Raw genomic sequence first — 27,562 nt, 5'->3', positions numbered from 1 at the left:
GCGGCCTGTTTTATAGGAATTGGATATGAGCAGCTAGTGCGATTTTCCTCAATTATTGAACTCCACAAGCCAATGCATCATAGCTTGGCACATCCAGAGAAATAACAATGCAGAAACAAATGTCTTTGAAGCTGACTGCGGAAGCGAACGCAAATCGCCGCACACTGAAGAAAAAAGCACGTCAGGGTCCACTCGCGAGGGTCGTGAGGGAGCGACATCTGCAGGAAGTTTCTAGTGCCAGCGGCTGCTTTATGGACAATTTTCTTCTTTTTTGCCAAAGTTTGATAAGAATTGAAGCCCTCTTTTTTAGATAAACATGCAGTTTTAACTTCAAATGAGTTTTTCTCAGAATGCAATTTTGGGCAATTTTCTGAGTTTGCCCTTCTTGTTTTTGGTACTTCTGATGCTCATATCTGAATGAAATACAGTTGAACCCGGATATATCGAACTCGAAGGGGATCGCGAAATAGTTCAATATATCGATAATTCGATATACAGAAATCGGCTTGTGACTGCACTTACGATGCGAAAAAATGATACCGTATTTGTCGCGTAATCAACCCACTCGCATAATGAACCCACCCTCCATTTTTGCATCCCAGAATTTGGAAAATAAAAAAAAAAGCGTTAAGGCCAGCTCGCTCACATGCAAGCGATTGAGCGATCTCAGCGACGAGCGGCAGCGACAGAGCGAAAGATTTCAAACTTGTTGGAACTGCGTCCCTCTTGCCGCTCGAGTCACAGCGGCAGCTCAAAACAAATCGCGAGCGTTTTCGCTTGCATGCGTCACTCCTTGCATGCATGCGTTTTCGCGCGTCATTCCGTTTCGGTCGTCTCATCCACAGCTCATTTCTTGGCAGCGTGCCAAGATGAGCAGCGATAACGTCGGGCGTGTTTATCTTTTGATAGCTCCTGCTGTGGCGGGGAGCGAACTTGGCAGAGTGCTCGTGATGGCGTGATTTCACAAGCCTGGTTCGATTTATCACGCCGCGCTTGGGGTGGCCGTCATGATCGCAGCAGCTGACCGCGTGCTTTCGTAGATTCACATATGCAAAGATAAAAAGACTCCCTCAAAAAAAAAAAAAAAAAACTTGTTGCTTTTAAACGACCGCAGCCGCCATATCTTACGCTACGCTGCGCGTACAGCACAACGATAAGAATGGATGACTCACAAAAAAAAGAGAGAGAGAGAGAAAAAGCTGCTGCTTCTTAACGTCGCAGGCGCCATAGCCACGTCAGCCGCAGCCGCTGCGCAAGAGGCTTCGCAACACACGCTGGAGAGAACTTTAATTGGTTAACGGAATTGTGGGGAAAGCGTCGGAGGTCTGTATGAAAATGGGCTGAGCTGGCTTGGCGCATGCATGCGCGTGCTGAAGGAGACAGATAGCTCGGTGAAAGAATGGGCACACCCACACATATGGCTTGCAAACGTCATGTGCTGGCCCGCGGGAAACGATAATGTGACTTGAAAACGTCACGCGGCAAACGGCAAAGGGTGATGCGATCGTCTTTGGGGAAGGCACACTTTCCAGTGCGTGGGGCGGAGTTCGATATATGGAATGACCAGTGAAATTGAGTTCGATATATGACGCGGCTTTCCTATACTTTTACATGAGATTTTCAAGGGGATATTCCGTGAGTTCGATATAACCAAAATTCGATATATCCGGGTTCGATATAACCGAGTTCGATATATGATGCGGCTTTCCTATACTTTTACATGAGATTTTCAAGGGGATATTCCGTGAGTTCGATATAACCAAAATTCGATATATCCGGGTTCGATATAACCGGGTTCGACTGTATTGCACACATTTTCTCTGAGGTATGAGGGGTGCAGTTATCTCTTTAAGAATAAATAGTGATCAGATATTTGGAAAAAAAATAAGCACCACATGGTGGTATCTTGAAAATGTAGACTTACTTGCCAGGTTCAAATTTTTCACGTCATTACATACTTTATATGTACAGTCAAACCTCAATATAACGACCACGCATATAACGAATTATTGAATATAGCGAACTCTTCCGAAATATTTTTGTCAAACATGTATTTTTAACTTCCCATAGCGAACGCGGTTCGGCATAAAACGGATATTACGAACTTCGCGACGCCAAGCACAACCTCACTTTAATAGCAGGAGGCAGGTTTCGTTGCACTACATGTGTGTTATGTGGCGCAGCAAACGTTCAGGATTACCTCGCAGGCGCTGACAGCGCCACAGATGCCACGACGGCATTGGGAGTTGACAGCCGAAGAAATCTATGGCCTCCGAGATTACCTTCGCGTGCCTGTTTGTGCGCACGGAGGTTATCTCGAAGGCCATAAGAAATTGTTTGCATCTCACAATCGCCGACAGCGCCGCTTCAGCAGCAGCGGCAGCGGCACGATCGAATGTTGTTTTTTGCCTTTTTGCATGGAGGAAGGAAACAACTTGCTCTTTTGGTTTTTGCGCCATTCGAGTTTTTTGGTTTTAGTGTTAGGAGCGGCGTGGCCGTCGTAACGTTCGGCGGAGGCTACGTCGGTCGCCGTGTCGAGTGTGGTGTGCGGGTGTACGTAGTACACGGCTGTACTGACTAACGCCGAAATCGCTGTGAAAGTTTCTGAACATCCCGCAGACGAAGCTTAGGCTGACCGTGCAAACGATGAGAACATTCCGGCTTCACAAGAAGCGCTTGCTGCATTGGATTTACTGCGCCGCCACTACAGTGCTACTGAGAGCAGTGGGTTTGCCCTTGTTGAGCGTTTGCAAACTGTGGAAGAGGGCGTGATACGGAACGCGATCAACACAAAAAAGCAGGCCGCGATAACGCAGTTCTTTGCGCGTAAATAAACGGACGTGACCCAACAAGGCACCCTCCGAGTTGCTGTGCCTTCTCTGATTGAATTTTGCTGCTCTTGCATGGATTTTCTATGAAATTTTATAATACGAATTATGGATAGAGCGAACTATTTTCAGATTTTTTAACTGTTCGTTATAACGAGGTTTCACTGTACTTTATTATTAGTTTTTGGCACTCTACAGTTTATATGGATCAAAATGAGCCATCGATGATGTGTGTTTATGGAAGTTTAGTATGAAAAATAGGGGGGGCAAAAGAGTGTATATTTTACACACTGTCACTGAACAGAACAAAAACTATGCAACTTACAATAAAACTAATTGCAGATTTGAAATCAGCATAAAAAAACTGAATTATTAAGCAGAGTTTCATAGCTCTAAGTCAAGCATTAAAGAAAGTGTCTTCGAGTAGCATCTCCCCTTAAGACCCACTTCCCCCCCTGACTAGCATTTCCAAGGTCGCGTTTTTGGAAAATGCAAAATAATGAACGCGTTGAGGCACCTAAAAAATGAATTTCCATGGAAATATATCTCTAGCAAGGAACTTTTGGCATATGATACTGCCGAAGACAATGATCACGAAAACACGGAATCCAAGCACTTACAATGCGCGCAGAGAACGTGTACCTGCATGTGGTGATAGACGCGAAAAGGCACGAGCGCAGCGCATGCTAAACGGTAACTCGTGTGCTGCCGTTCCGCGTTTGAGCTGGAAGTGGCCTACTGGTTTACACCAACAGGAGGACCATGTGAAATTCTTCAATCAAACGTGTCAGCGCGAGAAGAAAAGCACCGGCACATAAAGGTGCATGGCACTATGCCTAGCGCGGGGTGGCATTGAACGCAAAAGCGCATATGATTCATGATATGATTAGTGATTCGTGGAGCAGGGTGGAGCAGCGCTTCTATCCCTGCACTAAGAAAAGCAAACCTAAAAACCAGTTAATGACAAAAGTGGGGGATGTGCTCATTACGAAAGCGCCTAAGAAAATAAATACGGTATTGTAGCTATGCACCGTTGTGTTCTATCACCATTGCTCAAAGCTGTCTCCTTCCTAAGCACTACTCGTAACCCTTGAGGGTGCAGTTCTTACGTTGAACAAAGCACAAATGAACTCGTCACACTTGCCTTGTCAGGCCAGTACTCCGGCTCCTCCGAAAGCCACAAAGGGCTCATCTTTTTAGCATCAGCAAGATCTGAGCTGCTGTCACGCAATGCCGACTCCAACCAACGCCGAGAGCCAGAATAATGACGCTCCCGCACTCGAAACATGCTCTCACGATCACGGTCTCTATCTCTGTCTCTGTCTTGGTCACCTGCATCACAAAACAGCAATGTCCATGCAAAAATCTCTGCATACAAACAAAAACAGCAAAACACTTTAGCCCCCCCCCGTCCAAAATGACATCACGCATTGTTTTTTCATTAAATGTGGGGCATGGTACATATCCCATCTTTAAAAACACTCATGAAAGGTCATGAAAACTCAAATTCCAATTTTTAAAAGAGTCAAGTGCGTTATGTTCCCATATCAGCGGAGGGGAGGCACACATGACGACTGTGAGGTACAATTCTAGGGACTGCGCTCTTCAACTTTGCAATACAAGTTTACTTCAGAAATCTTTCACAGTAGTATTCTGAAAAAAATGCTTACTACTATTACTAATACTAGCGCTTCCCCAAAAAAATTTCACAATACCAAGTTACAACCTAGCAGCCTCTGGTGCCCTTTTCTTTTTTTTCCTCCCCAGCCTAACCTCACACAGATAAGGAATGGCAGCAAGCATCTGAAGGTAATTTGTTAGCATGTTAGCACAATTCACAGATTGCTGCAACAACTCACACCATACTACTGAGTAATAATGGACTCTCTCCAAAAGTTACCATCACAGACAGTTTATTTAACAGTGCAGGCTATCACCCTCGCTAGACGTGACAGAACCACGAATCTGTCTTCAAGTGAACGGACTAAAAGAAAAAAGCCACATTAGCAGAATTCACGTGTGCAAAATCAAAGCAGTGCAAATGATACTGCAGGCTGCGCACACTGCACCATTCCTTTTGACTACTGTGAGGACGATTAATTTTTTCTGGCGACCATCATGCTCTCTAGTGAAGCCTGCCCACCCATCTTCCACTTTCTCACTACGCATCCCAACAATCACATGGAAACGGCCAAGCAGCCCTGAAACGAGCCACTAAAGCTCATAGAAAAGCACTAAATCAAAAGAATGCTTAAAGTGAAGGCTTCCACACCATAGCATCAGCACCAAAAATGCACATTCTATTTCAAGCTACTAATATTAAGGGGGAACATGGCTCTGAAAGCTATTTTTCTTAATTTCTGACCAAACTTGATAAAATTTGGTATTCTGATTCAGTTTCTTGCATCGATTTCAAATATGTAACTATTTTTGCAATTGACCAATTAGTTCAAAAGAAATTAATTGTTCATAATTTGGAGAAACAATGAAATAATAACCACACTATAAAAAATTCACATGGACACTTTGCTAGGTACTAGAAAGCATAAGGAATACAATGTTAGGAGCACTTTTTGGATATAACAAATATTACCAATGTTATAGCAGTTTAAAGTTCACTATTCCAAATGCGGGTGCCCTACTGTCCGATATAGAGCAAAACTGAAATGTAAATTGCAAAATCTGTTCCTGACATTGTATGCTTTGCGCTTTTAGCTACATGCCACGACAAAAATTATGGTTCTGCCTCCATTGAAGGCATATGTATCACTTCCGCAAATGAGCAAAAAGTCAATAATGGGTGTTTTGAGAAAACTAGAAAAAAAGAGGTTAACTCTCTTTCAGAACCATATGTTTTGGGCAGATTTGCACCAATTGTGCATTTTCTCGTGCTCATTCTAAAACTGCAAAAAGTTTTTAACTAATGCAGGTAGTTTTAAATACAAGGAAAACTGGTCTTTTGTTCGGAAGTAGCATGGTTAGTACACATTAGACCTTGAGGAGAAGATTTCAATCCTCAAATGATCTACAATCCCAAAGGACTGCAATAAAGCATAAATGAACATTCTAGGATGATTTGGAAGAAAGTTATGGCTTGGCAAACTTGCAAAACAACAACAAAAAAAAAAAAAAAAAAAAACTTGTTGTGGTGACTGGGACAAATGATATATTTTAATAATATTGGAGGAAAAAAAATACAGTGATTGAAAAGCAGTACTGCTGCAAATCTTATGTCAAGCAAACCACCATTTTCAAAATACCGTACTTTTCCAAGTTTTCCCTGATTGTTTCAGTTCAACTTCCCTGATGAGTGAAGAGGCTAAAAAGTGTAGCTGCTGATGATAATGAGCAGACAAAAAATTCATGCTGAAAAACTATTTATTAATAATATCCTGCAATTCATAATAGTGAAAAGGCCGTCATTAGTGTTAATGGCCGTTAAGAATGTCAAAAGCTTACGAAAATGAAAAGCGCACTGATACCAGCCTCAGAACATGCAGACAGCCGAGCCAATCCAATCCAATATGGCTGCGTGCACGTGCGCTTGTCACTTTTGCGCTGCCCGCTGTCGGCGCGGTTATTCTTGCCTTTTGTCGTGTACTACTCTCACGCAGCGCTTCCGCATATTTTATAGAATACCCACCTCATGTGCGTATTGGTTCTTCTATTGTGGCAGCTCTGCCATGAGCTGGCGTCAAAGTAATACATTGTGCTTCAGTCTGCGGCGCGGCCACCGTAGCAGCCGCGCGCTGACGAGACAGCACAAAAAAAGTCTACATGAATAACATACTTGCTCTGCGCAACTTAAAATGAAAATGCACTGCAGAATATATAGTGCAATTTTCCCCGACTTGGCAAACTTTTTTATGGTTTCCTCGACATTTCACTGACTTTTCCCGGTGCATAAAATTTCCTTGACAATTCCTGGTTTTCCTGGTTGCTAGACACCCTGTTTGAGTATCTTTCTGGCAAAAATAAAACTATAGCAATAGTTGCCAAGATATCGCTCCTCCAAAATGGTGACTTTGTCCAAAATTCAATTTTGGGAAATCGGCGAAAAATGTTTTGACATATTTCTGCATTACCAAGGCTAACAGCAAGTCGATAAAATGAGTTATGACTGGTGTGCGGTATGAATACACCTTACCCGTTGAGATAATTGCCCCTACAACTCAGAACAAAATTTATTTCGACAAGGTTTGCGATTTCGCAAGTCGCGCGTGAGGCCATTTTGCAATGCTGCTGCCGCTGCACCGCTACCTTTTCTGAGCGCTCGATCTGTCGCGCCCGTAAAAACTGCTTAGATATCACTTTTACGTCTGCATCATCACGATTATGATACTCATACGCGGCAGGAATCTCCTCGAGGAAATTGTTCACTCTCCTATCTGTGGTGCTGAGCACCACCTGCTATGCAGCTATCAACCCATCGTAGAGCGTCGGCACTTCGTCACCAATTGCGGATAACAGGATGCTGCGTCACTGGCATGCCTCTTATCCCTATTTTTCTTCGATTTTGTAGCGAGAGTTACATTGGCCGCATTCTCGCCATTTCGCCGTGCCTATCCGTGCCTGGCCGATGGGTGCCTGTCCATGCCTGTCCAAAGAGCGAAGAAAGAAGGAGAAGCAGTGGGAGGCGGTAGCTGGTAGATGACATGGCTGAGCACTATCTGGACGTAGGGATTCCTGAAATTATGTTTGGCAGGAGCTGTCAACACGGGCCTCTCCTTTAATATGGGAGGGTAATATCACAATCAGCCTGCCAAAACCCTTACATTCCCATTATCCCTAGGCCACACAAGTATGTTCATATGGCTCGGTTAAAGTGGGGCTTTATTTGTTTGTTGGTAGCTTACACTATCGCGGCATCGCGAAGGTGGGAGTGAAAACAGAGAGAAAGAGGTGCCGTAGTGGAGGACCTCAGACCACCGTGCGATAGAGGCTTTCGCCTCATCGCAGTTTAGTGGTCGAAAGTGCCCCAGTCTCGCCATTTCGCCGTGCCTGTCCGAAGAGCATGTGCCTGTACGAAGACGAAAAAGGAAAAGGAGAAGAAAAAGCAAGAGAAAAAGAAGAAGAAAAGGAAAAAGGAAAAGAGGAAGCAAAAAAAGAAGACAGATAACTCTGTAGTTGGTAGAGGTAAACAACAACCGTGAGTTGCTAGGACAGACTTTTCGTTTGAACGTTGTGACAGCGGCCGTGCCCCGGAGTTTGACGTAGAAACGATGTCGTACCATTAGAAGTCTTCTACATGCGAATGAGGATGGTTAACGATGAGAGGCAAGGGGTGGTCTTACATGAAGTGATTTCCATATAACATAAATAAAACTGAAACCATAGAGTAATCTACTATGTGCACAAGCCATGCCTTTACTTTCAAGCAGAACCTAAGCGTAGCCGTGCAGATTGCTCTCATGTAACTCCAGGCTTAACCACAAGCTATACCACAGCTAATTTTTTTTAGGCCAGTATAGACCGTTTTATCATGGGCGCTGCCATTTTGTGTATATGGCGACCGAGTTGTAAACAACCGCCATGCTGGTATGTGGGGTCCCATCCGCGAAACAGGCGACAAGCAGCGCAAATCGGCATTTTGGAGCTTTCGCATGCAATGTTGTGCTTTCTGAAAGTACCTAGCTGAAAGAAAAAGAAATTCAGTAGCAGCGAAGCTATTCGGTCAGAAATGACAAAAATTATGCTCCTGATCAGGTTGGCTGAAGGCTACAAGCCTGATTACAATTAGTGTGCAACTTTTATGTGGCACAGAGAGGCGGTGGTGCACCACAGGCCGTGAGGGCAGCTTTCGATCTACTTTTTATTCTGAAATGATTTCCAGAGATGGCTTACCGTAACAATTTGAGAAAAGAAAGCAAGTGAATATACCGTATTTACTCGCGTAATGAACCCACTCGCGTAATGAACCCACCCCCCACTTTTGTCGTCGAAAATTGAATTTTTTTTTTTACGTCGCGTAAATAACGCGCACCCGCCCGCAGGGTCGGTGTTCAGCATGTTCGCGTTATCTCGGCTCAATTGGCCGGCGCTGTCGACTGTCGACGATCATAAAATTGTCTGATCGCGCAGTGATAAAATAAACATCATTTGAAGCCAAATATGCTGAACACCGGCGACGCGAACGCGGGTGACGCGGGCGTCGACTGCACGCTTTCGTTGATCGTTCATTGACCTTGCATGATTCGTTGGTGGATGCGCAAAGGGCTTTACTGGGGCGTCCTCTTTGAAATGGGGTGACGGCAGTTTCCACCACGCTCGGCTATTTTCTTTGTATTTCTCGAACCAATTTGTCAAACTTCTCTAGATTTTTTTTTTACAATGATGATGATGATGCAGGTTGCGAGTGCCATCTATTAAATGCAAAGCAAACCTCTGCTTATAGCGCCATGCATGCGCGGCGGCGGCAGAACGAAGTAAAGACAACGCACTTGGACAGCGTCGGTCGCCATTTCGCCAGTCCTATTTTGTTGCTGTTTAAGTGCTTCGCTACGACCTTTGCATTATTTCGTGCGTGCTGTGCATTTTCTGCGCGTTGTGCGATGCGGCGTTACGCTAGCTACACGGCCGGTTTTAAGCTCAAAGTCGTGGAGCATGCTTTGGAGCATGGCAATCGCGCGGCTGGACGGCATTTTAGTGTAGACCCCGTGCGTGTGCGCTACTGGAGGAATCAACAAGAGGAGCTCAGAGCGACGAAGAAAGATCGCCGGGCCTTTCGCGGGCCGAAGCAGGGCAAGTTTCCTCGCGTCGAGGAAGAAGTTCTGAGCTATGTGAAGAGGCTCCGCAACGAAGGATGTGCCGTATCCCACGAGCTGATACAGAATCACGCGCGGGCCACTGCAAGAAGTCACGGCATTGCCGCGAGTGAATTTAAGGCGACCAGTGGTTGGACGACTCGTTTCATGCGCCGGAACGGGTTGTGCCTCAGAAGGCGTACTACGTTATGCCAGCGGCTGCCGGCAGACTGTGGTGACAAAGTGCGTGATTTCCACCGCTTTGTCATTCGGATCCGTGAGGACAAAAAGTTCCTGCTGTCGCAAATCGGGAACGCGGACCAGACGCCTATAAACTTTGACATGCCAAGAAACAGCACTGTTGATATGAAAGGTGCGAAAAGTGTGCAGGTTAAGACGACGGGCGCCGAGAAGCAGCGGTGCACCGTGATGTTAGCTGTAACAGCGGACGGCAGGAAGCTGCCGCCGTTCGTCGTCTTCAAAAGAAAGACTCTGCCAAAGGGAACTCTTCCTGCCGGTATCCACATTCGCGCCCAGGAGAAAGGGTGGATGTCGGCCGAGCTGGTGTCCGACTGGCTGAAAACAGTCTGGGGACGGCGGCCCGGGGCTCTTCTCCTGCCATCGCTGCTTGTTATGGACAGCTTCCGCGGCCATCTGGAAAAAAATGTCCGCTGCCGAATGAGCGAGTTACGCACGGACCTCGCTATCATCCCAGGTGGCTTGACATCAGTGCTGCAGCCCCTTGATGTTTCCATTAATAAGCCCTTTAAGGACAACGTGCGCCGGCTCTATACAGAGTGGATGGCCGCGGGAAACCACGACCTGACTCCCGCAGGTAAGATTAGAAGGCCCACCATCGACATGCTCTGTCGATGGATTCTAGAAGCATGGAGTGTGATTCCCAGCGAGATGGTCGTCCGCAGCTTCAAAAAGACTGGCATCTCCAACAGCCTCGACGGCAGTGAAGACGACGCGCTGTGGGAAGACGACGACGCCGACGAAGTCGCAAGCGATATGAGTTCAAGCGTGGATTCAGATAGCGAGCCCGAGTGAGACAGACCATAAGCAGCCAGCAGCATGAAAATAAAAATGAATTTTTAATTCACATTCATCGCGTACGTGTTTTTACTATAAAGGTAAGGTTGGGATTGCGATTTTCCTATCTTCATTGTGACATGAAATTTCGACCTAAAAAATATCTAAATTTTTTTTCCCCGCGTAATGAACCCTCCCCCCAAATTTATTTCAACTTATCTGGAAAAAAGGTGGGTTCATTACGCGAGTAAATACGGTAGCCGTTTCATGTCACGTTTAGGAGCAATGCTAATCACGCTACATTTGTTGGGTCAACCGTTCATTCATATACTCTTTACTGCTTGAGCGGCTACTGCGGGAGTTCCCACACCTCCACTGGGGTTCTATTCTTAAGTATCCATTATCCATTTCGGATCCATTTATTCTACCCTGGCTACTTTTGTTGGGTGACATTCAGGCAGGGTGTTCAAGCGCCCACTACCAGGCAATCGTATTTCAGCATTGCCTACATGACTCAACCACCTGTTTGCCGGTATGTGCGGGGAGTGGCGATGACTTGTCAATGGCGGGAGCTGCTATCCTGCAATTTCTCTGAGTGGGCGTTAGTTGCGTTTGTCTGACGCTGCCGTCATGCTGAGATCCAAATACAAGATAAAATGAACAATTGATACCTATGGAATAGTGACCTTAAATTATGTCCCATAATGACCTCGTCGAAAGTTGTTTTTGTCAACAATTATAGAGTCCAGTTTTCGTCGCAAGGTTTGCTCACTGCAAGCAATCGCTGCTATTCCTATGATCATATTCTCCTTTATTATTGGCAGCTAAATCTTACACGAGATGCGTGTTTTCAAAAAAAATTATTGCAGCACTGTTTCACTAAATAAGTTGACAACCAATTTATTAGTATATCGTTGTCTTCAAGTGGGACAGGTTCTTTCATACTTGTATTAACCTCAGGTGACTGAATCGAAATAGTTCTTTACCTGGCAGCATCTCGTACTAAATAAGTTGACAACCAATTTATTAATATATCGTCTTCAAGTGGGACAGGCTCTTTCATACTTGCATTAACCTCAGGTGACTTGAATCAAAATAGTTCTTTACCAGGCAGCATCTCGTAAATATTTGCCGCAAGGAATATCATCCGCTTGTTGCCCAAAGACTGCCGTTGTTGCACAGGTATTCCGTTTTCCCGGTCGCTACTCTACAAACACAGTGTTCGGAACTCGCACGAAAGGCTGCCTAAGCTAAACATTTTTGGTTGGGGCTTGAAATTCAGAAGCTGCTCGTCTTAGACCATTTGAGTGAGTTGCAAGTGGAACAGTGTGAAGCGCCACACGCACATACCACCGCTGTTAATCTTTTATCTTCTGCTAATCATCTCCTTTTGGTTGTTATTTTTTGTTAACGCAAACAACTGAGTAAAGAAAAAGATTGTGCTAACTCGGCAGCTCTTAGCAGCTAAACTGCGGCCGGCAGAAATGAAACGATCAGGGAAATGTAGGAAAGAAAGGGGCAAAAGAAGAAAGAACAGGGAAAGAAAGCACATCGCTCACATCAGCTAATCAGCTTAGATACTTTGCCGCTATTCAAGACACTCTGTGTGCAAAAGACTGCAACGTGTGCCCTTTCTCCGTAGAATGCCCTGCTGCCCCCGCTGCTATCCCCGCGTCCCCACATACCAGACAGGAGAAGCCGCGCAGCACTTCCGGTTCGAGGCTATTTTCCTCCTCGCTGCGAAAACGGTCTATAATGCCCGAACCTAAATTTTCAGCGTTTTATGCCGTGGTCGTGACAACGGAACGTCACTAAACCAGCTGCGCGACTTTTTCAAAATGGCGCTAAGCCACAAGCAGCTGACACCGACCGCCAACCAAAAGTGGCCAATTGGGTCACATGCTTTTGAAATTTTGTCCCTTTGTTTCCAGCTTCAGGTGTACACTCACAAATGCCAATCGTGACATGGAAATAACTTGAATCACAATCTTTCGAACGAGACCAAAATGGTGCCAGTAGAAGCATATTTCTCGATCTGCGGCCGATCAAAACACAGTGCGATATGACCTCACTTAAGGGTCAAGCATTCAGATTCGCAACTTTGGAATGCTGTAATGTGTGAATTGGGTGGTATTTTTCATTCAACCAAAATTTGCAGGTAGCTGCAAAAAGAATTAAGATATAAGAATTGTTTGAAGAATCAGGAGGACCGGTCAAAACTCTGGAGCCTCCCGGGCAATTCGGAAAGTTGCTAAGTATGCAAATGTGACACTCATTCCCCTACCCAAGTTCAAAGTTCTCATATCAACCTACCAGAACGCCCTCTGCTGCCAGTGCGGTTTCGCAGATTAGCATAGCCAAACATGTCCTCAGAGAACATGGCATCAGCATCTATTATCACACTGGGGTGGTCTCCATGGATCCCAGCATCCAGCAGAGATATCAAGTCATCTGTAAGTCAGGAAACTACATTTTACGACCCACTTAGTGTTAAAAGCAAAGTGAAACTAGTTTGTTCTGGAGGGACCACTTTAAATAGCAATATACAGTCAAACCCGAATATATCGAACTCAAAGAGAATTAAGAAATAGTTCAACATACAGAAATTAGCTTGTGACGCCACTTGCGATCGTGAAAAATGAAACATTACTGTATTTGTCGCGTAATCAACCCACTCGCATAATGAACCCACTCCCCACTTTTGCCCACGAGAATTTGACAAAAAAAAAATTGTTCGGTGGCACGTCCCTTTGTTTCAACCATCGCATCCACAGCTCATTTATTGGCAGCGCGCCAAGATGCTACGCAGCGATAACGTCACGGCGTATTTATCTTTTCACTATACTTTTGATAGATCCTATGGTGGCAGGAAGCGAACTTGGCAGCGCCCATGGCGGCTTGGTTGCACAAGCCTGGTTCGATTTATCACGCCGCGCTTGGGGCGGGCATAGTCCACTGCCACAAAATCATTGGAAAGCGTGATAGCTGTAAATGCCGTTTGAAGCGAACAATGCTAAAAGTCGTCATGATCACAGCTGACCGCGTGCTTTCGTTGATTTATAGGTGTAAGAATGAACGACTCTCGCAAAAAAAAAAACCCTGCCTCTTCTTAACGTCCGCAGCCGCAAAAAAAGAAGAAGAAAAAAGCGTCTACCACGGGCTAAACTGGCTTGTCCGCACATGCATAGTACGTGCTGCTGCGGACGAAGACTGGGAAAGAGAGAGGAGGGAAGGGGAGAGATAAAGATCGGCAGAAGAGTGGGCACACCCTTGCGCTTCACTCTATTGCGTTTCTCCCCTCTCCCGAACAGCACGACTGCATTGGTTCCCTCTCGTTCCTTCACGCACATGGCTTGCAAACGTCACGTGATAGCGCGGCAGCGATCACTGCAGATGTGCGCACCTTTGGGGAAAGGGTGGTGGTGGTGGAAAACATGCCCTAGACCAGCCGTCGCAGAACTGCTCCTTCTCATTTCTTCCACGCGCAGCTTGAAAACATCACGCGGTAAACGGCCGAGGGTGATGCGATCATCTTTGCGGAAGGCGCGCAGTCCGATGCGTGGGTGGTGCAGAGTTTGATATATCGAACGACCGGTGAAATTGACTTCGATATACGACGCAGCTTTCCTATACTTTTTACATGGGATTTTCAAGAGGACATTCCGTGGGTTCAATATAACCAAAATTCGAATTATTCGGGTTCGACTGTATCACTTGTGTGTTATAAAATTTCCAGTACAGATCAGTCTGCATTCAGCTTCTGTGGGTTTGTAAAAAGGCAGTCAAGACACTTTCGAGGGACATAATATTCACAAAGAAACACAACAAATACAAGACAGAACTGACTCTATAAAGCACTCCTGCTGCGAACACCTGGATGAGTCTTGAACAACAATAATGATTAAGCAAAGCTTTAACTTGGCTATGTCCCCAATGACTACTACCAATGTTCTTCCCCAAACTAGTGGTCATGAATTTCCTTGCTGGCCCTCAAGTGACACATGCTGAGCCAGCAAGAACAAACTGTGAAAACTGTGGCACTAGCCTCCAGGCATGTATGACTCCTGACCATCGTCCACATCCTCTCCATCTTCATCATCCCGACTCAGCAGGTTGTTCACCGCCAGGTTTACATCAAGGTTCTGGAAGAGAATCCAGTGCTCATATTATACTTGTCACAACACGACAATGAGAGCAACGGAGGTAGCATTAGTTACACAGCCTGTGAATAAGAAAGGAGCACATCGAAACTTAGCAAAGCCTTCCCCACAGCATTTGTAAAGCTGACATGCCACCATCAAGAACTGCATTACAAACTGTGATATATATACCGCTTCAGCAGCAGTGTCTTGTTGTATTAGCAAGAAAGAGCCAGGAGTCAGAGAGAGTCTAACTTGCATAGAACAATAAAAGGACTCACCACTGCTTGCAAAAAACCACATGCCACTCCCTTAAGTGAAATCGCTAAACGTGGGAAAGAATATTTCATCCTCCAAAACACATTACAGAAGAAAGCAGCTGATAGGAGGAAGACTTATTTGTTGCTCACATCAACAAGTTTAGACAGATGCCTCAGTAACATTAAACTAGACGCCCGAGAATGGATGAAAAACCAAAACTAGGGGTGCATGAATATTGAAATTTTTTAATACAAATCAAATAGGAATATAGGAAAAAAATGCCGTGGAATACTGAATCGAATATCTGATAACTGATAAAAAAAAGAAAATTAAGAGTTTCAACGCATACATTTTCACTTTCGATATTTTTGCTTTAATCAATCCATGATGGTCCAGAACAGAGGAAATGTGACCAAAAAAGCCCCCAACACAGCTCAATGAATTAATTATAAGGGCAATTATCAGGACCAGTTTCGGTTTCATCTCTCCAACCACGAGCGCACAATGACATCAAAGATGCGAAAACGCCACATGAGCGCCCCTTACTGGCAAGGCTGGTGACACGTAACCACAGAATCCAATGACGCATACGGGTAGCACTTTTCGTCTGCTTGTAATCGCACGTGCAAGCAATCGCACATGGCGCTGTCAAGGCAAACTGGGCATGTAAAGCCGTGGCCGCCGCAACTAGCTCCCAAGCTATAACCTATCACCGATCTTTGTTTCATCATCATCAGCCTGATTATACCCACTGCAGGGCGAAGGCCTCTCCTATATTTCTCCACTTAACCCGGTTCTGTGCTAGCTGCATCCACATGACCCCTGCGAACTTCTTAATCTCATCCGCCCACCTAACTTTCTGCCGCCCCCTGCTACGCTTTCCTTCCCTTGGAATCCAGTTTGTTACCCTCAGCGACCATCGGTTATCCTCTCTTCGCACTACATGTCCTGCCCATGTCCATTCCTTCTTAATTTCTACTAAAATGTCGGTAACTTGAGTTATTTCTCTGACCCACTCTGCACGCTTTCTATCTCCCCCTACCATTTTTCGTTCCATAGCCCTCTGGGTTGTCCTCAACTTAAGTAGAACTCTCTTGGTTAGCCTCCACGTTTCAGCCCCATAGGTGAGTACAGGCAAGATGCAACTGTTGTATACTTTCCTCTTGAGCGATACCGGTAAGCTGCTAGTCATAATCTGCGAGTGCTTGCCAAATGCGCTCCATCCCAATCGTATTCTTCTTGTTATTTCCTTTTCGTGGTCCGGATCTGCAGTTACTACCTGTCCTAAGTAGACATATTCGCCTACTACTTCCAGTATTTCGCTACCTAATCTAAACTGCTGCTCCTTCCCGAGGCTGTTGAACATTACCTTAGTCTTCTGCATATTGATTTTCAAGCCTACCTTTCTACTTTTCCTGTCTAGGTCATCAATCATTATTTGCAGTTCATCCCCCGAGTTGCTTAGCAAGGCAATGTCATCAGCAAATCGCAGATTACTGAGGTATTCTCCATCTACCCTTATCCCTAACTGCTCCCATTCCAAGTCTCTGAATACTTCCTCTAAACAAGCTGTGAATAGTACTGGGGAGATTGTGTCTCCTTGCCTAACACCTTTCTTTATGGGAATTTTGTTACTTTCTTTATGCAGAACTATGGTTGCTGTGCAGCCACTATATATATCTTCCAGCACTTTCACATACGGCTCGTCTACCCCCTGATTTCGCAATGCCTGCATCACCGCCGAGGTTTCAACTGAGTCGAATGCTTTTTCGTAATCAATGAATGCTATGTATAAGGGCTGGTTATATTCCGAGCATTTTTCTATCACCTGATTGATGGTATGGATATGATCGATAGTAGAGTACCGTTTCCGAAACCCTGCTTGATCCTTTGCTTGATTGCAGTCTAAGGTTGTCCTGATTCTATTAGCGATTACCTTAGTAAATACCTTATACGTAACAGACAGTAAGCTGATTGGTCTGTAATTTTTAAGGTCCTTAGAGTCCCCTTTCTTGTGAATGAGGATAATGTTTGCATTCTTCCATGGTTCCGGTACCGTCGATGACACCAGGCACTGCGTATACAGGGTGGCCAGTTTTTCTAGCATGACATCCCCCCCGTCCTTCAGCAAATCTGTAGTTATCTGATCCTCTCCAGCTGATTTCCCCCTTTTCATAGTTTCTAGTGCTTTCTTGACCTCGTCCTTCATCACTGGTGGAACGTCTGACTGTTTTTCCCTACCGCCAATCTCATTACGGTCCTGACTACTTTGGCTACTGTAGAGATCTGTATAGAACTCCTCGGCTACTTTGACTATCTTTTCCATATTAGTGATGACGTTGCCCGCCTTGTCCCTTATCGCATACATCTGGTTTTTGCCTATGGCCAATTTCTTCTTTACCGCTTTAAGGCTTCCCCCGTTCTTTACAGCATGCTCAATTTTCTCCATGTTATACTTCCTTATATCGGCCACCTTGCGCTTATTGATTAGCTTTGATATCTCGGCCAATTCGATCTGGTCTGTTGGATTGGAAGCTTTCATACTCTGGCGTTTCTTAATCAAATATTTCATCTCCTTAGAAAGCTTGATCTCTGTTTATATGCTTACATAACAAGTCCTTGTACAAATGACTATCAATGACGATTAAATAGGGAGGATTTTTTGGCCAATACGAAGGTGCTGGTAAAGGTTAGTACAGCGATACAAGCGAGCTTTTTTTCTCAGTCACTTTGCTGCCGCTGCCGGTGCGACACACAATGGCGTCAGCTAGCTCCGCTGCTGAAGGCGTCGTGCAGATCAAGAACATATTGTTACGATATGCAGTCACGGACGACGACGAAGTGCTGGACTTGGTGAAGAATGAAGACACTGAAGCTAGGCTCTGGACGGTCCTGCGAGTGTGTTCCTGACTACGAACTGTTGCGGCTACGACCTCGTAACCTCATGTTGTGACTCGTAACATCTTGGTGGAGGTGCGGGGTACGAAACCAATACTACAATCTGGATCTCCGCAGTGGTCGCCAGCTTGGTGCTAGCACTATGCAGTCCTACGAAGCCCCTTCTACAGCGGCACAACCAGCGCCCACAGTCGTCGTGGCGCAGACTCGTGATCCGGGCACCTTTTGTGGCATCGATGACGTCGACATCGAAGGCTAGCTCGCTACGTACGAGCGAGTCAGTAAGCACAACCGATGGGACGCAACATTGATGCTTGCGAACGTCATATTCTACCTTGCTGGTACGGCACGGGTCTGATTTGAGACGCACGAAGAAGATCTGACATCCTGGGACATGTGCAAAGAGAAGCTTCGGGATTTCTTTGGCAAGCCGATCGGACGCAGGCTCGGCGCTAAAAAGGACCTAGCATCGCGAACACAATCGTCGACCGAATTAAATCTGTCGTACATACAAGACCTACTAGCTCTATGCCGCAAAGTGAACAGCGCCATGCCCGAGTGTGACAAGGTGGGCCATATCTTAAAGGGAATTGCTGACGATGCTTTTAATCTTCTCTTTTGCAAAGACTGCACGACGGTCGACTCCGTCCTTGTGTCAGCGGTTTGAGCAAGCTAAACATTGTCGTATTGCTCCCCGCTTCGACCGCTTACCAAACACGGTTGCTACGTTTTCGTGCGAGGATCTGCCAACACTGCAGCAGCCGTCCCATCAGCCAAACTTGACCAGGATCGTTCACAGAGAGCTGGAGGCAATGGCCCCAATCACATTCACACCTCAGCCAGCGGACGCTACCATAGCACTTATCCAAGCTGTCATTTGCCAAGAATTCGCGAATGCAGGCCTTAATGCGAACGTAAGCCTCAACTCTGGTCAGCCGTTCGTACAGCCATCTGTCCAGCCCACCGTTCCGGTGGTAGCTGCTGTGGCTCCGACTGCGCCCTTCCCGACGCGATACCACTACCGCAACCCGGAAGAAAGGCGGACCTTAGACAATTGATCCATCTCTTACCCTGCTCACGTGCCGGTCACATTTCTCGCCACTGCCGCAGCCGTTGGGTCCCATCACCTCGACCTCACTACTATCATGATCGCAGCGCCACCTATGAACCACATCCAAGCTCTCTCCGTGATACGTCCTCTCGTGACTTCTACTCGCCATCCCTGAGCATGTCCAGTCGCTTGCAGTCTCCCCAGACCCGCCGTTCCCGCTCGCCCCAACCTCGCCGTTCATCATCTCCTCACTTTTCTGGCCCTCTCCCGAAAAACTGATCAATGCAGCTCCCGGAGGTGAAGCTGCATTGACGACCCGGCCAAAAATCCTCTGCAGACCCTCGCTGATCGCCGCAATCTTCTAGATATCTGTGTAGATGGTGTCCCTGTTACCGCCCTCATTGACACTGGTGCCCAAATTTTCATTCTCAGTTCATTTCGCCGCAGACTCAAAAAAGTTGTCACACCCACCTCTTCATCAGCTGTTTGTGTCGCCGATGGAGGCGTCGTTGCCGTCGTGGGACTGTGCACTGCGCGCGTGACCATATGTGGTGAACTACCCCAGTGCTCTTCACTGTAATCGACTGCTGCCCTCATGATGTGATCCTTGGCATCGACTTTTTGACAGCCCACTCTGCCTTGATTAATTGTTCAAGTGGCCTCCTTCGTTTAGACCTGCCTTTCTGCTCCGACCACACAGACATCAAGCCACGCCTTCGCTCCATCGAGTTTGTTTGCCTACCGCCCGAAGCTGCCATGTATGTTCCTCTGGCCCCGTTTCCTGCTATTCCTGATGGTACATACGTCACTTGTCCAATCACCGATGTTGTTCTCTACCGTAACGTCATTCTCCCTCACACTGTCGTGACCGTCACAGATAACAGAACCTATCTTCCCATCCTTAACTTCAGCCGATCCGTCCAAGTTTTGCCCCATGGCATTGCACTCGCTGACTTGTTTCCGTTGGCTGACTGCGAAGTTTCTGCCCTCAAGCCTGTGCCCCTTTCGGAGCCCCCCGTATCAGCTTCTCGCTTGACCCTTTCTAGTCCCATGATAGCAGCGGATTTGACACCTGAGCAAACCAGAGCTCTCTCCGACCTTTTGTTTTCGTACAGAGACATATTTGATTTTGGGAAACTACCTTTGGGCCAGACATCTCTCGTTATCCATCGCATCAGTACTGGTGATGCCAGCCCCATTTACCGAAGGCCTTATCGAGTCTCCCTTGCTCCCTTGCCTCGTAACAATATTTTATTATGAGATGGGCTTTCCAGTAAAGCGGCGCGAAAGTCTGACATTATTACAGCGTTTGCCTGTTCGGAAGCGCCATCCATAGCTGCTTCAATGTGAAACCAGCTAGATGGCAGGCGGAAAGCGGTGCAGTTCGTCTCCCGGCGCGCCAGTGGGAGGCGCCGTTGCCGAAAGCTCTGCACTTACGCAGGCATGATGTTGGGACCCGAGTATAGCAGCCAGTCTACATATGTACCCAGTTCAAGTTGTACGAGTCGGGCATAAAATGAAAAGAGCTCCCCTGCTTCCACTTTTCTGGACTCTGATCGATGTATCCGCACGCATGCGCAAAGTATACCCAAGCTTCGTGCTGTAAAAACATGCCGACCGCGGAATCAACGGCAGGTGAAGTAACTGTAACATGCACCAACGAAGACAGTGTGAAAGGCCATTGAGTCAAGTGAGCAGAAGCGCAGAAATTTCTCATGCAGGGCAGGGCTGGACTCGCAAGGCGTTCGAGTCAGGCATGGTGAGATATCCTGTGTTGTGACTACTCTTTGCTTCGCTGACTCCATGTCGCAGTTGTCTGACAACATGTTGTTTACCAATGTACGCTTTTTCGTCAGAGATGTCACTGTCAATGGGTTTTGAAAAACTGAGTATTTGCCTGGCTTGCACTTAAAATCAAATTAAAATATCTTCGTGGTACCATGAGAGGTTGGGATTGGTTGGGGAGCATCTCTGTATAACCAGGAAGGCAATCTTATTCTCACAGACGCTTCAAAAATAGGTGTCTACAGTGCAGTCCACTTATAACGATACCAGATATAGCGATATATCGCTTATAACGATCAAATTCTTGAGATTTATCATTTTTCCCATTGACCCTATGTAAAAATAAACTAGATATAAAGATCGATTATCGGCGGTACATCGGATACAGCGATAGCTTTATCGCCGCCCGGTAGGTGTATACCAAGAAAGTTTGATTGATATTCAATAAAAGATAAAATATTATGAAGACAATGACGTGAAAACTCGACATAAGCAGTGAAAACAGAAGGAAATGAGCACTATCATCATCGCAATCGCAGTCGCGCAAAGGGTGCCGCTGCGGCCGTATCGTCATCGCCATCGCCGATTCTGTGTCCGTGGAAGATAGCAGCGACCATATTGACGAACGGCGTGATAGCTCAAGGGATGAAACGGCAAATTCATCGGGATTTTTGGCAGGGTTTCAAAGTTGGAAGCTTCGTGAAAAAATACGGACATTCGCACTCTACGATTTTAACGATCATCAAGGCTGGGATGTCCTTCAGTTCATCCAGTCGCTAATCGATTTCGTGCACGCAAAAAGGACTGCCGCCAGCATACACGCTACTGGAAGTGCTGCTCACAGCAATTGTCAAGCTTCAGCTGCTCGAGCGAGCACGAATTTCCAACTTCTCAAAGTATGCTTAAGTTATTTTATGGCTATTGATGAACCCGGATACATCGAACTCGAAGGGGATCGCGAAATAGTTCGATATATCGATAATTCGATATACAAAAATTGGCTTGTCACGGGACTTACGATGCGAAAAAACGATACCGTATTTGTCGCGTAATCAACCCACTCGCATAATGAACCCACCCTCCACTTTTGCACCCAAGAATTTGAAAAAAAAAAAATCGTAAAGGCCAGCTCGCTCACATGCAAGCGATTGAGTGACCTCAGCGACGAGCGGCAGCGACAGAGCGAAAAATTTCAGACTTGTTGGAAATGCGTCCCTCTCGACGCTCGAGCCACTGCGGTAGCTCAAAACAAGGTTTCTGTGACGCCGCGGCAGAAATTGCGAGCGTTTTCGCTTGCATGTTGATGGCGCGCGTCATTCTGTGTCAGTGGTCTCATCCACAGCTCATTTCTTGGCAGCGTCTCAAGATGCTGCGCAGCGATAACATCCGGGCACGTTTATCTTTTGGTAGCTCCTGCGGTGGCGGTGAGCGAACTTGGCAGAGTGCCCGTGATGACTTGATTGCACAAACCACACCGCGCTTGGGGCTGGCGTCATGATCGCAGCAGCTGACCACGTGCTTTCGTTGATTCATACATGCAGGATAAACGACTCCCACAAAAAAAAAAAAAAAAAAACTGCCGCCGCTTAACGTCTGAACAGTACAACAATAAGAAAGGATGACTCTCAAAAAAAAAAAAACAGACAGCTGCCGCTTCTTAACGTCCGCAGGCGCCATTGCCACGGCAGTCGCTACGCGCAGAGGGTTCGCAACACACGCTGGAGTAAGCGTCCGACGTCTGTCTGAAAACAGGCTGAGCTGGCTTGGCGCATGTGTAGCGCGTGCTGAAGGAGAGAGATAGCTCGGCAAAAGAAAGGGCACACCCATGCACATGGCTTTCAAACGTGATGTGCTGGCGCGCGGGAAACGATAACTGCAGATGCGCGCGCCTTTGGGGAATGGGCGCAGCGCTGCCCAGAACAGCCGTCGCCGAACTGTTGCTTCTCATTCCTTCCGCGCATGGCTTGAAAACGTCACGCGGCAAACGGCCAAGGATGATGCGATCGTCTTTGGGGAAGGCACATTTTCCAGTGCGTGGTGCGGAGTTCGATATATAGAACGACCGGTGAAATTGAGTTCGATATATGACGCGGCTTTCCTATACTTTTACATGGAATTTTCAAGGGGATATTTCGTGAGTTCGATATAACCAAAATTCGATATATCCGGGTTCGATATATGTGGGTTCGACTGTAAAGTGTTTAGTGCTCTTTATGATGATTAGTGTTGTTCAACCCGATTTACGCATCATAGGCAAGAATGTAGCATGGAAAAATATATGAGTGTGTTTTTGTTTTTTGTTTTCGCTGCTCCAAATATAACGATCATCGGTTAAAAAGATCACAACTTCAGGTTGTCTCAATATAGCCACAAGCGGACTACACTGTATACTCGTTTAAAGAAATAGCAAGCATTATTGAATAGACCTTGAAAAAGCTGCCAAAAACTGTTTGCATCACAGTGGCTTTATATGCGTGATGGTTGTCTGCATTTGAGATGAAAGAGATGTGAGAACGAAATTTTTTCCTGGTTTCATCCAGTGCTTTACTTTGTACAGTATGGACCTTTTCACAAAACGAGAGGACCCCCTTTACAAAACAGCTCCATCGCATTCACTGCACAGTCAACACTGTCAAGAATTGTTGTTGAAGCATGCAGTGCAGTGAAACTGTGTGTATTCAGCAACTTTTGAATGTTCGAAAAATTCCAAATATCAGTTTTTCGAATACAAATCTAGTAACAAACATATACAATTCGTATTTGAAATTTCGAATATTCACACACCACTAACCAAAATGCAAGGAAAAGAAAAAGGAAGACACACTCACCGTACGCTGAAGTTCTCGAATTATAAGGTTCCGTGACTTTCCTTGGAGAACCACTTGAGCCTTTCAAGAGAACATCATACATCACTACCCACCACATAAGGCTTATGATGCAGTCTACTCGGCAAGTTTCAATTGCAAATTGAGCAATACAGAAAACCACTCCGTCTTCAACACCACCAAGCTACGGTGTCTACGTACAATACGCATAAGGTTCATTCATTTAGGTTACACATGCTTCCAAGTCACCCAAAATGGGAGATCATACCCATCATGCAAGCATATCACACATCAAACAAGATGGTCTCGAACAGGCACTGCACATAACCCTTTGGCGTTCAGGTCTGTGGAATGCAGGGTCATAGTCTTCCTGTTCACACACATTTCAATGCCGGAACAGCTTCACCTCAAAAAAACTGGGACACGACTAATCAGTGGTAAAGTGCATACTCCGGAGCCTCATGTAACTCGTCTTTTCCATCATTCCTGGTTGTCATGTGCAGAAGGTTCGCCAGTGCATTTGCAAGCGGAACGAAGAGGAGGAAGACGAGGATTTGGGTCTGGGGCACATGAAGGCAACTGAGAGCAATGTTCGGGATCAGGATTAAAAGCAGCGAGACGCCTGCGATCCCTCTTCTATACCATGTTTGTTAATTCTTTACAACTGTGCAGTAGGTAATGTTGCATGACTCCAAATTTATTGCCCCAGACCTGTCACAATCTCTGTTCAATCTCTGGATTTTCTTCCACTGGCAGTTCCAGTAGCTGATCATCCATCAGGTTTTCATTTCAGTAACAGCTGGGCAGCATTACATACCAGTGTTCACCACCACTAAAAGTTCCATGGCACTTAAGTTCAAATGAGATCAGTTGGAATAGCCAGATGATACAGGGTTCATACAGGCTCCAGAGACAAAAATTCAAGGATATTCAAGGACTTTCAAGGCCTTCCTGGAAGTTTTTTGAAAGGCCTACAACGCAGCTCTATTAATTTCGATAGAAAAAATTTTCAGGAAACTATAGCCATCACATTTATTGCACTCACAGGCCAAGGCGTCTCCATCTCTTTCTTCAGACTTAACTATTCTTCGGCTTTAGCCTTTGCAATGTTTCTCGACGAGTTTGATTTTATAATGCAGGTGAGGTCATTAGCTGTTTCTGCCTTCCCAGCATAGTCACCTGCTGATGCAGTCAAGTCACCAATTGCTGCTACAAAGATCTTCCTTTTTTGTAGCAAGAGCTAAACTACGGTAGACAGCAGCGCAATTCGCTGTGTCAGCAAGTGCGCATGCACGAAACCACAGCTGCATCGAAAGCGACGTGAGGCACCCGAACAAAGAAAAGAATGTCTTTCCAAGCGGAGACGCCGAGATACAGAGCAGCAGAAACGTCCGAACAAAGAGAAGAATGCCTTGCCAAGCGGAGACGCCAAGATGCAGAGCGTAATAATAATAATAGCAATAAACTGGTTCACAGGAAAGGAAAGGCACAGTATCTGTCACACTTGCTCTGTAAACACCTAAACCGCGCTGTAGGGGAAGGGAGGAAGGTGAGAGAGAAAGTTAGTGGAGGCTATGGAGTAATTTCGACCACCTGGGGATCTTTAACGTGCACTAACATCGCACAGCACCACGGACGCCTCTCCATTTCACCTCCATCAAAATGCAGACACCGGCAGAGTACAAAAAACAGTACATAGCAGCAGCAAAAAGAGAATGAGCGTAAGAAGGCTAAGAGAGCAGCGGAGACGCCCAAACAGAGAGAGGAAAGGCTTGCCAAACTGTGATGCCAGACTGCCGAGCGAGAGAGAGGAAAGGCTTGCCAAACTGTGATGCCAGACTGCCGAGCGTAACAGACGGTGCATAGCCGCCGAGATGGGGCCTATGGAAGAGTTGTCAATGGGAACCAACAGAAAAGGATGTAAAGGCACGTCGTTTGACTGATCACTCCATTCAAGTTTCCGAAAGTGCATCTGCGACCCAGACATTTGAAGCAGATTTTTGTGAACAATTCATTTGGACACATGTAGTGTGTGCGAGAGACTATGGCACCACCAAATGGACTTGACACCAGTGAGCAATCCAATGTATGAGATTGCGTTTGGAGACTTTACCAAATCCAAATACTGTATAGGCAAAATTGAGACCGCTACATGCTACTTCATAAATCATCGGGCAATCTTCGTCTCTGTCAAGCAAAATGAATAAAAGATGTGTATACCCACTGTCTCTCATTGCTAAACATACATGACCACAACAAGCTCAGCCAGGGAAACTAACCTCTCGCTACGTATATCCTGGCATAGCCGAGCTAAACCATTGACTTTTTTTTTGTTGTGACTGTCAAGCTGCTCCTCAGCACAGCCCTTTTGCGACTGCTTAACATGTTCTTGGTGTCTCTTATCGGCTTCCAAGTAAGCACTATAATGATGTCTGGCAGCTAATACAGCCTTCCACAAATCCTCTGTGATGACAATGTTCAAAATCGCAAATTCGCTGCGAGATGTAAGACAGGCCTCTCAAGTTCTCTACGCAGATCTCTCTGTTGACGCTCAAGCCTCTCTCAACAGTTGCTTGACCATGGCTCAACACAAGCAATAATTTTACAATCTTCCGAAGTTCTGCATAAGCCCTCAACAACAAAAGCTCACTGAAGAATGTGTCAAGACTGGTAGATTTCTCAAAACGTCGTTCTTGCAACAACTCAGTGTACTCTGCAAGTACCGTGTCTCACTGCTGGTCTGTCGATCTCCCTGCTGCTATGAGGTCTTCCAACAGTTTCTTGAGGCCTATTAAGCACTCGTTGGGCCTGCAGCACGTGCCGAGGGTCAAGAAAGGAATGACTTCTAACTACTTGGAACCTCAAGGGGCTCTTCTCAAGGACTTTCTTCGTCACTGCGACTAGGAACAGCTTGCAGTCCATCCTAACTGAAATACATCATGTGCACTTGCTTTGCACTTCACAATTTGCTCGACTGTGTAACTGAGGTGCACTTTTTCAAGTGGCGCATGATTGGGTCTTGTACATCAATCTGCAGCAAGCCAGTATTCTCTGTAGCTGGAGAGAATGTTGAACACGTCATAGACTTTGTCAACTTCCTGATGATTTTTTTCTCTGTCTCTTGCCAGAAGAAACAACACGGGCTTGTCTGTTTGGTACTTCATTAAGAAAGGCTTTAGTATGGCAACGACACTGAGAGAAAAGTTCAGCTTTGCCACTACTAATGTGCCCCGGCTGAATTCAACAATGTTCTAAAAAGACACACTTTGGCAGGCTCACTTGCTTCTTCCTTGCAGATTCTACATATTTCCGCACATCGTTCCAAAGTTCCACAGCTCTTTCAATGACAGGCACATTCTCAACCCAGCGATGCGCAACATATTTGCCTGCCCAGTGACTGTTGAAAAATCCTGTCTCCAAGCTGGGCATCCTCAAACAGTGCATACAGACAGACAAAAAGGTGTCAAGTTCCTAATTACTCACTACGATGCCTGCTTTGTAGGCAATGTGGATTGTGTGGAGGCCACAAGCGCCCAAGTCAAGACCTGTAAGTGGCATTGTAGCATTTTGAAGAACTTAAGGGTCACATCACATTCCATGCACTGAGATTCAAGGATCTTTGCCAATGGCAAAGGTTCCAGTGCACTCAACAGTTTCTTTCGGGTGTCGGCTGCCATAAAATGCCCAGTAAACATAGATGTGTAGTATCTTGTGACCACTTTTTTTCGAGAATCCCAATATCTTATGCGTACATGCATTAGTTTCTCTTGAAGGCACTCGTTCGCAGACTCGTCAAAAAGTATGAAATAGCTTTTAAACTGGTCTATATCTCACTACAACGATGACAGAAAAAAAAGGGTCGGAGGCCGTGACATGTCACATAAGCACATTTCTTTTACCTGCGTGAAAAGCCTTTAGCGATCTCACTGTCAAGAAACATGCACTTGAACAGCTCGCCTGTTTCAGACAACGATCTGTAGGAGCAGTGGGATGAAAT

General features: G+C 46.0%; 1 protein-coding gene and 1 pseudogene across 7 annotated transcripts in view; one reads left to right on the top strand and one right to left on the bottom strand.

Moving 5' to 3' along the window:
• hyd (E3 ubiquitin-protein ligase hyd) overlaps window positions 1-27,562 on the bottom strand; it is a 264,107-nt gene that overhangs the window by 226,661 nt on the left and 9,884 nt on the right. For 6 of the 7 annotated variants that reach the window (XM_084607224.1, XM_084607031.1, XM_084606954.1 and 3 more), the window contains exons 5-8: window positions 23,569-23,628; window positions 14,652-14,748; window positions 12,920-13,057; window positions 3,973-4,160 (exon numbers count right to left, since the gene is read on the bottom strand). In XM_084607224.1, the coding sequence (XP_084463350.1) occupies window positions 3,973-4,160; window positions 12,920-13,057; window positions 14,652-14,748; window positions 23,569-23,628 (483 nt within the window). The remainder of the gene's footprint in view (window positions 1-3,972; window positions 4,161-12,919; window positions 13,058-14,651; window positions 14,749-23,568; window positions 23,629-27,562) is intronic. The other variant, XM_084607166.1, reaches the window with a different exon arrangement.
• Window positions 18,047-20,735, top strand: LOC146207182 (uncharacterized; annotated as a pseudogene).

This window comes from Amblyomma maculatum, chromosome 1 (assembly GCF_055883805.1).
Source record: "Amblyomma maculatum isolate TAMU_Amacu chromosome 1, ASM5588380v1, whole genome shotgun sequence".
NCBI lineage: Eukaryota > Metazoa > Arthropoda > Arachnida > Ixodida > Ixodidae > Amblyomma > Amblyomma maculatum.
The sequence above is the reverse complement of the archived record's forward strand: the minus strand, read 5'-3'. Positions and strand labels throughout refer to the sequence as shown.